Here is a 12,663-nt window from a genome sequence, read left to right on the forward strand (position 1 = left end):
ATTTTGAGTAAGGATTGAGAGATTCTCTTATCCATCTTCTACTGATAAAAGAAAGAAAATTCTCGTTATTCGAAAATATTGTCTGTGTTATATTACTGACTGGAAGTATTTTAAATAATGAATCGTTTGTTACCAAAAATGAAAAATGTTTATGACGACCTAAGCTCCACATAACAACTACCAAATCTACTTAGAGCATAGATAGGTATTTTTAAGGTGGCGTAAGATGACAGTGCGCGATAGTTGTTTACATTTATTCAATGTTCCGAATTTCGATTTCACTCAAAATAAGAATAGTCTACAAAAACTTGGATACGTCGCATGCTGGAAGAAATATATCACATTTATTTTAACTACACTACACTGTCACTTGGCCACAGTCTGTGGCCAAGCAAAATGACAATCAGCCGTATTGGCTGCATTCTGTGCCTAAAATTATAGTTGCCATGGGCTATAATTACATTAAGATATTGGCCATATTATGGTAACATGGGCAACAATAACATATTATATATAATTGAAAGGTTCTGATCGTGCAGTCTTGCTGCAAATGCCTTCCCTCTTTTTATCGCGCGTCTTTGCGCGTCGGACTTTCAAATGTATTAGATAACTATTTTTATTCAGTGTGAATAAGACTGTAGTCTCGAGGTGTGGTCCAATGTAGATCCCTCGGCAAAGATGTTGTCAGCGGCGCCTGTGTTCCGTGCGAGAAAGATTGACGTTATCGCTCTGAGGATTTACCTCCCCTGGTCAAACAAGGGCTAAGGTGTATTGTTTTCTACAAGTTTTCCACATAAATAACATCAATCATCCAAAAAAGCTATCTAAATTATCTTTAATAATATAAATTACCTACTGTTAACTATGAATTACCTACTGTTCGTTCGTAGTACTATATGTGTAATTAAATATACATTTTAACAACAGTAATAAAAATATCTACGTAGCGAATGAGCTATCTTCTATTTAATATTTCGTAACATAAATCCACCATAAATCATGTTGCATGTCACAAACAAAGACAATAACATTCGTTAAGTTATCCAATATGTAAATATTTTTAATTATTTTGAATCTACTTCAGGGCCCCCGTAAGGGCTACTGGCGCCTGTGTGCAAAAAAAGGATTTTAGCGCCCCTATAGCTTTAGGCAAATTTTGGGTCCTTGGTTTTGGCGCCCCTAAAGATGGCGATTTGGCGTCCCTAGAGAATGGCGCCCGTGTGCAGTGCACACATTAATATTTTTTCAATATATATTATATTTAATAACTTTCGTTGCCATTCCTTTCTACATGTTTCTAACTTTATACTAATTGAAATTTGTATTGTTGTAGGGAAAACCCGTACGAAGGACAAGTACCGGGTGGTATACAGCGATCACCAGCGACTGGAGCTGGAGAAGGAGTTCCACTACAGCAGATACATCACCATCAGGAGGAAGGCCGAGCTCGCCGCCAGCCTAGGCCTCTCTGAACGACAGGTAACAAAACTCGCCATTCGCTTACATGCAGTCTTAGCAATTAGCATCGCCTAGAAAGGTTTATTCTTACGGTAAAGTAGACAAAGTGATGGAGGAAATCTGTCAGTTTGTCCGCAAAAACTGTCAGCGTTTCTATTCTTTAGCATTTCTACTGTGGCCATGCTAAGGCTGAGGAAGTTCTGTAAAAACAAGATCTTAATTTTCAATTATGAGGCTGGTTAAACCACGCCTCTCCATGTAACTACGCTTTTCGTTATAATGTAATATAATCTAACCAATAAACTCTTTAAATTTCTTTAAAAACCCGAGTGTGTTGTGTCCGGTGTTACTCTCAAGTCTCACGGCCTTAGGACGGCATTATCGTTCTACGATAAAGTACCTTTCTTTTCTAGATTAAGAAAAAAGTCTCACGGCCATTTATCAAAATATAGAGCTCAAATCCGACAAACCGTTTAATTAAAAGTAAACTTTCCTCACCTCTTTGCAATTTTATTGTCTGGTATTTCTTTTCAATATTATTGTTTATTTGTTCTTGTAATTATTAAATTTGCTAAAAGTTAAAACTTCGACTACCAAAAAACAATAATAATATTTTGCAAGACCTTAGAAAATGTATCTGAAAAGATTTGAAGTTTGACTAGAACACTTTGTTTTGTGTCAGTGTATAAATTTCACCCGTTTCCACTCAATACTAATCAAGTACTTGTTGAGTACCTACTTACTTTATTTATTAATATAATAATTAAATTATTATTCTCTACTTAAAAAAGTATACATTAATAAAATGGAAACCTCTAAACCTTATAATAATGTTAATGACCGCGGCATCGTGCTATCATATTTTGTATCGTGTTCGTTAAAATCGCTTACAATTTTCCTCTGTTAGAATATAGGTATGTTTGATACAATTAAAGAATATATGAAATAATAAGTTTTTCTTTACAGGTAAAAATCTGGTTTCAAAACCGACGGGCAAAAGAACGAAAACAGGCGAAGAAACGCGACGAAGTGGTGATGAAGGAGAAGGGTGATCACGCGTCGCTCCAGCACGCCCAGATCCACCACGCCACCATGTTGCACCACCAGCAGATGATGAACGGCATGATGCACCACCACCACTACCACCAGGGGGTGCTGCAGGGGGTCCCCGAGCCGCTCGTGCCGGGGGTCCCGCCGGTTCCCCTCCTGTGACAACAAGACTTTAGTGCGTACGGTGAAAACTTTTAAGTGATCTCGCTAATGTGAGTTATACGGACGATTTTATTTAAATATATAAAGAGCTTAATGTAGATAGAAGACGTCGCGACAAGCTATTAGCTCGGGAGTTTTTCTGGAACGAGCGCATTTTCCGTTTACACCTTGACAACAACTGAAAGAAAATGTCCTGAGCTCAAAGCTGTGAACATATTGTTATCTACATTTTAATGTTAATGGCGCAAATCGTGTATTAGGGCTAAAACGGGCCTGCCTTTGCAATAAAGTGGAATTCAAAATGTCTTTACCGTAGTTATTTAAACGTAGGTGCCTAAGTATCACGCCTTTAGAGTACAGAGCGTCCGCGGTGGTTATTATGGCGACTGTTCACTGTAAATATAAATGACTATATTTTTATATTTAGATGTTAGCTTGTTGTCGAGTCTTTTAAGTATTTCTCAATTAAAAAAAACAGAAATAAGTTTCTAGCAAAGAGTAACTTGCCAAGAAGTTCAGAGTTTTCTAATAGTAGAGCCAGCAGTAGTCGCAATATAAATTTTATTGTTTTACTGAACTCTGTAATCGATTGCAATGTGCAACTTTAACTCAATTAAAAAAAAATACACTGTTCATTTAGATCGGCTTAATGTTAAATACAAAACTTATGAAATATTTTGTTACAGTACAATTTTTACCTTAACTTATTATAGAAGTAACGTACTTGTAATTACTTATTTTATTTGGATTATAGATACCGTTATGAATCTCACTTAATAAACCATCATGATTATCGATGAAAACCCTTTATAAATTGAGAAATACTTAAATCATATTAACATTTCATATGAGATTATTCGTAGCCTTAATTTGTATATATTAGATGTAAGCTAATATATAGTCATCTCATTTTGTTTAATTTTACTAGTAATTTATAAATAATATAAGATTTGACTGCATATTTACCGTAATACTTACACGATAGAGTTTCCTAATGTTGTTTCTTGTTAATAGATGACATTCCTTGTTGAGTCTTCGAATTTCGAAGACGACCCAGACTTACATTGATAAGTAAGATTAAAATGTTGAGTAGCCCTGTCGCTACTGACACTTGGAAATCTGATTGAATTGATTTATTTATGATTTTAACACGTTGAAACTCTAGGTTCTTTTATTGCCAAATGATTTTTTCAGCTCTATTTTGTTTTAAATTACAAAAAGGTGCTCATTATACCAGTGATTTTTAAAATTTGTAACGCTCAAGCCTGAGGTATAAGCATATAGGACAGATGTCACAAAATATAAATAAAATTATAATCGTTTTCTTGTTTGTGATTTGTACACATCTTTGTATATTTGTTTAGAAGTAAGGATTCACGTTGGGGCACTAAATAGTTCCTAATGTCTGCTCTTTATGTTCTTATACCTTGGGATGATGTGATTTATTTACTTGTATGTTGAAAATAGTATGGGTGATTGAATTGTAAGTAACTGACACTGAACAATTAGAATGTATGCACTACAATCACTAAATCCATTTGGTAAATAAAGAAATCCATGTTACTTATTGATTTTATTTTTTCCTCTTAATAATTACTACCTTCAAAAGTGTTTAGAAGCGCTACATAACAGTTTTGTCATGAAATTTCATGCATTCTGCTAATTGCTTAGTTTTTTTTTGAGTAAGTACGTATATTAATACTTGAAGGCAAATTAATTTAATTTATTATGTAACAAACTACAGACTCTGTCTAGTCTATAGCAGGGGTACTAAGCCTTTTTTATACGGGCCACAATCACGTGTTGGTCTTGGTGTCGCGAGCCGTAGCAAAAAATGTTTAGGCTTAAAAAGTCACTTTCTTCAAAATTTGCGATTTGAAAGTGAAAAAAATTCTCGACTTCTATAAAGACTGCACTATTTTGCAGGTGGGCGTGAATTTCAAAATGGTATAACTTAACTCGGGCCACTGATAAACTCCCGGCGGGCCGCAGGTTGCGTATAGCTGCTCTATCTGGGGGCACGGCAGTGTCCCCGCCAAGTCGAGCAAAAAAGCGGCACGGCCGTACCATCCTTTTCTCGAACCAATTCAGGCTCTTTTTGACCCCCTGTAACTTCATTGTGGATAAACCAACAAGCCTGAATTTTCAGTGGCTAAGCAAGCACTGTATAAACACGGTATATTTAAAATTTTATTCAATTTGAACGACTAGTTTAAGAGCTGTAACTTGTTAAAGTTTCTTAATTTTGTCACTGACTGACTGACTGACTGACTGACCGATCACCAAAAGTCTAAGGCACTTCTAGCAGACATAGAACCTTCAAACTTAGAATATAATTAGTGTTTAGTGTCTAAATCAAGGAAAAATTCAAATATTTCAAAATTTCTGTCCAGTTTTCTAGATACACTAACTTCGTAAATGACTTTGTCCTACTAATCCTACTAATATTATAAAGGCGAAAGTTTGTTTGGATGTATGGATGTGTGGATGTATGGATGTTTGTAACTGTTTCACGCAAAAACTACTGAACGGATTTTAATGAAACTTTACAATAATATAGCTTATACATCAGAATAACACATAGGCTACAATTTTAACCGACTTTCAAAATGGGGGAGGTGTTATGTTCGTTTTATTATATTCAACGATTACTCCGCCGTTTGTTATTATAATATTAGTATGGATTTACTGTTTTCGCCTTTTCGTTTTTAAAACATGAAGAAAAAAACATTTTTTCTCAAAACATGAAGTTTAAATTTCAACGTGTTTGCGTTGAACTCTTTTATTGGCGTATATTATATGCCCTTCTTAACATGGAATACATTAAAACATGCACTGATAATAAATGAAATTCTTGTAAAGATATGCAAATGAATTTAGTGAATTAAAAAAATGATTTAATTGCCTTTATGCTCTTTACCTTACAGTAGGTAAACTCAAGGTTTTGAATCAATATAATATTATGATTTAAAGATTAATTTGAATAATATATTCTGATTAAAAATAAATATATACCCAAATAGGTATTTTATTACATAGCTAGTTGATCTGAAATTTAGATACTAAGGTGATGATTACTCTAGCTACAATAATGTTATACCTACCTAACTTTTAGTTTACCATCAAAGGTCTGTGTCTAGCTTAGCTTGTTACACTTTTGTGTTAAAGCAATCTCTTCGACTACCTATATAAGCTATCCTGTAACCTAATGTTAAGAATAATTATGTTACATTACCCGAAATAAATGAAACACCATATGTGTATCCAATGTTAAGCTAGAAAGAATGCACTATATTTTTCTGATTTGAGGCATCATTAATTAGGCTTAGGTATGCAGAATACGGTAACCTAATAAATATTAAAAAAAAAATTGAGAGGTGCCAAGGGACACCCGGATGGAACGAAGTTATAAATAGGAGTCTATTTATCAATACTAGAGATCGCCCAATGGTCAAAATTCGACCTCAAATAAAAAAATTATAAGTTTCAAATTTCAACGCTTTTCTATTGATATTCTATTGTCAAATTATTGATTTTATAAATTTTTAGACATAATTCGTGCGACAGTCTCATATTAATTAAGTCAAATGATGACAGACTGGCCGTGTATTATTTGTCTAACAGTATTTAAGATTCAATATTAAAAAAAAACTAAACTATCAACGCCCTCTGCCACTACCATGCAGGTACTAATAAAAAAAGTGTCGTTACAACTTTTTCAGTCTAGCCCCCGCAAGGCGCAACGCGCGATAAGAAACGATGTTCCAAAAAATATTTGGGAATCTTCAAACTTATCTGTCCTGCCTCCTGTCATTGATGACGTGAATATTGGGTTTCAGAGGTTGACATGTCAGAGGTGCACCGTGCATATGTGGCTACAATCAGTTGCGTTCTTGTTGTAGCAGCCAGATTTACCTGTATACCCTAGGTCAATTACTCAATCTTACTTTACTAGCATTAGGCGTAGAGTTTCCGTGTAGACTGGCTTTTGTTTAAGGCTACACAATCATTGTTCCTTTTAAGCGAGGTGCCTTCGGTGTGTGATCATTTATTTCATCGTGAGTATAAATTACGATTATATAGTAATAATAAATAATAATTATGTCAGAATATTATTATCATACATTAAAATACAGTGGGCCTGAATTTTGCGGTTAATTAACAGTTTATCATCAGATTTTCAAAGCACAAAGCAATAATTTGGCCTAAGAATTTCTCGCTAACCGGCACGAAGTTACCATTTACACAGTTATTCAGAGATTTTATCTGACCACGGAGTGTGTCGCACGCGCAGGTAGAAGGGCGGGTCTGATGGAGATTAGTCGACTACGGCTACCAATAGGAACTTCGATCAAATATTTCCAATAGGAAGGTATATTATGTATTCTATTATTATAATATAAGTATCTTTTGTGGATGACTTTGAATAAGAATCGGATTTTGATCATATTTAGCATGATGCACAGCATTACCACAATACTTTTTATACCGAAAAACGATAATATAATTATATTTCCTGTTTGTTCTCGTGGAATACTACAGTATGTTTCGACCGCGGAGTCGCTTATAAAATTTGTATATTATGTAACTTACATTCATCATAACACCTCTTTATATCTTACCAGCTGTTTTTTCATATTATATCTTAATGAATATATGAAAAAACAGCTGGTCGTGTATTATATTTATTGTAAATAAGTAGTAGAATGACGGTATAATTTCATGAGCAATAGACAGGAAGGCGCGAAGAATGCCGCTAATTGCTATGTACACTGGTGCTTATTGAGGGCATTTTCGAGTCCCTTCGACTGCGCCGACAAAGGAGACGCCCACTGACCTAGCGTCAAGAGAAAATATGATTTTTTCACGGCCCCATACCTTGACCTTTCGTTCCCAGGATCAGATGGGATTATATTTAGTAATCCCATCTTACCCAGTCCGAGCTAACGAAATATGGTGTTATTGTGGTGCCGTGGTGTCAACAACGAAATGCCAAAATTAAACAGTGACGCCACGGCACCGAAGAAATGACACAGTCAGCTTGCTTACTTGTGAAGTAGTGAATATGCAGCTGGGGTTGCAGATTTTATGATTTAATACGAATAAGGCCACAGTAGAATTGCGGAAAATAGAAACACTGAGAAATTTTGTGTACCATAAAGGAAATTGATTCCTAGGCAGTTGACGGATCTGTTTCATTTGGTTGGATTATGTCAATTCAATGTAAGTAATGATCTGTCATTGACATAACGCCACCAACCTACGTAGTTCTGCCATCTGCCTATGAATCGAATTCTCTGATAGTAGTAGATTTTTACAATATTTCGCCCAAAAAATTGTACAGTGTAACAATCTTCTTTAATTAGTTGATACTTGATAGGTACGTAGTACGTCATCAACGCTACTGATGTTTATGTAGAAGGTAATTTTGGGCTTAGGCGTAGGTAATTAAACAAGACTTACCTATGCTAAGTACTCACATACGGTTTTACTCTAAATCGAGCAAAAACCACCGTGTGGACCGCAAAACTCACAGCTCGAAGGCTCGCATCGAGCCGGTTCGATGGAATTAAATATAATAATATATATCTTGGACTCTATAGTCATTAAAAGAAGTGTCTGAAACAGAAGCTTGCAGTCAGCACCCATATTATGACCACTACCTAAATCACCAGTAATTGATGAAGAGGCCAATGATGATGAAGATGATATCTAATTTCCTTCGATTTGGCGTAAAACTATCGAGCAATGCTGAATATGTGGACGAAAGCCCGAGCCGTGGTTTTTACTATACGTAATAGCTCGATCGAGCAAAACCGTATGTGTGTACTTAGCATTACTCGACCATTAATAACAATTAAAACTCAATTTACACACCGATAACATTATCACGCGAATTATAATTTGGGTTTTCCATCACCAGTTCAGCCCTAGTAGACAATTGGCAAGCGATTATTATCGTAAACGCCAATAAAATGTATGCGATTTGACATAAGTGATCGCTTCGCTAGCGAATACTAATATCAAATCCCATACATTTTATTGGCGTTTACGATAATCGCTTGCCACATTGTCTAGGCCCTCAGATATTATGGTGCGAAATCGAGTTCAGCACCATATGAACTGAACATAATAATATGGTGCTGAACTGTATGTTTTTTACAAACATACAGTTCAGCATAGAGTTTTGTATGCTTTGTATGTTTTGACTCATATTATATTATAATATACATATTATATTATAACTAGCGTAAGAAACTAAAGTCTCCTTACCCAAGTTGCCATTGTCGATTATTATGGCTAAGTTCAAAAGCAAAATACGACGACTAATGTCGATAACAAAATGTTAGATTTGACATAATCAACATAACAAACATCGTAAGCAACAGTCACCTATGCTGTAGAATCCCGTCATACAACATACGTTTATATTTTCTGTATTTAACGACAAATTTCTTCGTCATAATAAGCGATAGCAGCTTGGCTAAAGCTCAGTTTTGAAATTTCTATACAAGACATTGAAAAAAATATTTAGATGTCGGATAACACTTTGTCATACTCGCAATCTGCTGTGAAATCTGAATGTTTCTCCGAAGCGAAAGTGTGTGGCTTTGTTTCAAAGCATTAATTATCATTACAATGCGCAGCGGGGCAAAGGCGACCACCTCGTCGTTCCCTGACGATCACACGGCGGCCCCGCGCTGCGTCAACAGCCGGGTGTTTACCCTGCTCTGTTTGTACTTTGACAGCTTACAGGTCGTTAACGCGTCACGCCTAACTGGACGGTGTCAATAACACGTATAACCTTTTAATTAAATCTCCAGACGAATCATTACATGATTTTACTCGGAAGATCCACCGGATATTTGTAGGAACATTCTTTCCGAGTCTTGACTCTTGAATGAGTGACTCACAGCAAAGGAATGGAATAAACATAAGAAGCTAAAGCAAACTACTACGTGTCGAAACTACAATTTTACTACTAACAATAATGAATAGGATCAAAACATCATTAATTAATTTAAGCCAGTTAAGTAAGAATAAAGCCAGCCTTTTAAGAGGGAATAGGGTAATAGGGGAGGGAAGCGAAGGGAATAGGGGAGGGCAGGGAAGGGAATAGGGTAGGGGATTGGGCCTCCGGTAAAATCACTCACTCGGCGAAACACAGCGCAAGCGCTGTTTCACGCCGGTTTTCTGTGAGAACTTGGTATTTCTCCGGTCGAGCCGGCCCATTCGTGCCGAATCATGGCTCTCCCACGTATATAATACGTTAGTTCCTTTTTTCGCCACGTGCATTTAAAACCTTGTTGAGCTCTATGGTTATGGTTAAATATGGCTTCCATTTTTGACTTTAACCAAAGATTTAACATTTTGCATTGTAGTAATGTTAAAGTTATAGTTAAAGTTACAGTTAAAATGTAGTAAAGTTATAGTTAAAGTTACAGTTATAGTTAAAGTAAGTTGGTGCAACCCACCCTTAGATATATCAATAATAATCAACCCCGATAAAAATACCTAACGACCTGATGATATAGTTAAGCAATGGGCTGTTGCAGTCGTAGAACGTCACCCGTTCGAATACGATTCTGCTTCTGAGGCTCCGCTGTATGAATGTAAAATTATTGTTTTGCGATTCACGCTGTATTAATGTTCAAATGCTGAAAAATGATCCAATTAGGTACAACTTGCAAGACGTGAATATAAGTCTGAGCGATTACGGCGCTCAATATCAGATAATTAACTTTTATCACGTGAAATATTTACTAAACTCGTATAATCCCACTGAATTGATATGTTGATACAGACGGGATTATCGGCGAACATGAAAGGAGTTAAATGAATTTTTAATCCCTCTCTCCGTCACGAGGCGTATTATCTCTACGTATACAAGGCGATACGCGCACCGCCGCGCCCGCCACCCACCATTTACCTTCAAAAACCCAAAATTTTATTCCGTGTTTGTATTGAAGATAGCGCTATTAGCACCAGTGTTTGTTCTTCGATGTTAGACATTAAACTTATGTGGTCAATATTCTAATTGTATGTCTCATAAGTCACTGCCTAACTAATAACTAGACATCGGATTATATGCATTTGCATACTTGCAAGTTGCATATGCAAATGCATATATTGGTACTTTTTAGGTGATAGTGCATGTTTTGGCAATTTTTCGTTGATAGTGCATATTTCGGTAGTTTTATGCCCTCGTAGTCTCCAAACTAGCTATCATGTGTCGTAGTCACACATACCGAGGCCACAAAACAAAGGTACGATAGATCAAAACACTTCAAATATGTGGCTCCAGCCCCATAAATAATGCAATATACCCGATAGGTAGAATATCTTTCAAAAAAAAAAAACTCTGTAGTTGGCGTAAAAAATTTGAATAAAATAGTTACCGATATATTAAACTTCCATGGGCATTAAGATTACAATCGAAAAATTTTGGTAGAAAACTATTGTTGGTGCTGTTAAAAAAATGGGAAATCCTGAAATTTATGAAAACTATAAAAATTTACGCTTTTATTTACGGCACTACCGGGAAGCTCTTCAAAAAACTTTTGATTGTGCATATTTCGGCCATTTATCGTGCATACTTGCATGCATATTTCGGCACTTTGATCGTGCCGAAATATGCATGCAAGTAATCCGATGTCTACTAATAACTAAAGTGATTTTGAATTCATTACAGTTTTTGTCGAAGTCACCGTGAAATAAAGGTTGCGAAAAAATTGTGGACGCGTTTTATTCTTGACATAAAGAATTTTACATACTACAGTCTTCATTTGAAGTCGGTACCAGCCTAATTTTATCGTGAGTTCAGTCAATGTCAAAATATCTGAAGCTTTTGGGACTGGTACCGACTTCAAAGTAATGAAGACTAGTATGTACAGAAATAGTTGAGATTTAGACGAATTCTGAAAAAGGCACTAATATAGAGTAAGAGTTATTTAATACTTTTTAGTTCATATATTGTTTTTACCTTGGAAGTCGGTTTTAATTTTTTGTTAAAAATAATAATTTCACTCTTTTTAGTTATCTACAAGATAAGGCTTTATGCGTAAATAACCACTACGAATTTTAACTATTCACATTATGTTACTGTAAGCGAAATTGTGGTAAATGCTTGCAGTTATCTAAGCGCGCGATGCTGCAATTTAAAAACTTTTATCTTTAAAGGTTCAGGAGTTCTGTTCAGTGTCTTTGGACCAAGAGACACCTTCGTATGAACTTTCTTTTATTCGTAACATATGTTTAAGTTACTAGAAACAACATTTTAACCACTATGAGTCTTTTGATAAATTTCAAGGATTTTCCTCGATTGCTCATAGATCCCATCATCAGCTCACCACTTTCGAAATTATTATACAAAATCAAGATTATACCCTATACAACAACACAAGAATTTTGAAAATCGGTCTGCAAACAGCGAAATAATGATCAAAAACATCTGCTTCGATGCAAAATATCACGAAAAGCATCAATAATTGGGTCATAATGTAATGACCCATAGCATAATTATGATTTTGATAATGATGATTAAATAAATTGATGTGTTGGCTTATGCTTTCAGTTGTTTAAACAACGCCGAAATCCCCGAACCTGTATCTATAAGGATTTAAAAGTTCTGTTGGGTACCTTCGGATCCAGGGTATAACCTGGTGCAAAATCTTACTTTTTGGTAGCATTTACCTCGAATGTTTCAGAAAAAATTAAAATCACTATATGTTTCCATACAAATTTCAAGGAGTTCCCTCGATTCGTCCAGGATCCCATTATCAGATCACCATTTTTGTGAACATGATACCAAATTCGAGTTATACCCTATACAACACAAAAAGAATTTTGAAAATCGGATCACAAACGGCTGAGTTATCGTTGAACATACAAAAAAAAAAGATACATACAGCCAAACGTATAACCTCCTCCTTTTTGGAAGTCGGTAAAAATTACCGTCATGTAAAACTTCGGAAGTTCGAAGTGGTTGTAGCG

General features: G+C 35.5%; 1 protein-coding gene across 2 annotated transcripts in view; it reads left to right on the forward strand.

The window, feature by feature from the left end:
* LOC121728853 (homeobox protein CDX-2) overlaps window positions 1-4,233 on the forward strand; it is a 28,419-nt gene extending 24,186 nt beyond the window's left edge. The window contains exons 2-3 of one of the 2 annotated variants that reach the window (XM_042117160.1): window positions 1,331-1,479; window positions 2,425-4,233. In XM_042117160.1, coding sequence (XP_041973094.1) covers window positions 1,331-1,479; window positions 2,425-2,670 — 395 coding nt within the window. In that variant the 3' untranslated portion in view covers window positions 2,671-4,233. The remainder of the gene's footprint in view (window positions 1-1,330; window positions 1,480-2,424) is intronic. The other variant, XM_042117161.1, reaches the window with a different exon arrangement.
* Window positions 4,234-12,663: the final 8,430 nt, after the last annotated feature.

The sequence above is a fragment of the Aricia agestis genome, chromosome 7, assembly GCF_905147365.1.
Source record: "Aricia agestis chromosome 7, ilAriAges1.1, whole genome shotgun sequence".
Classification (NCBI taxonomy): Eukaryota; Metazoa; Arthropoda; class Insecta; order Lepidoptera; family Lycaenidae; genus Aricia; species Aricia agestis.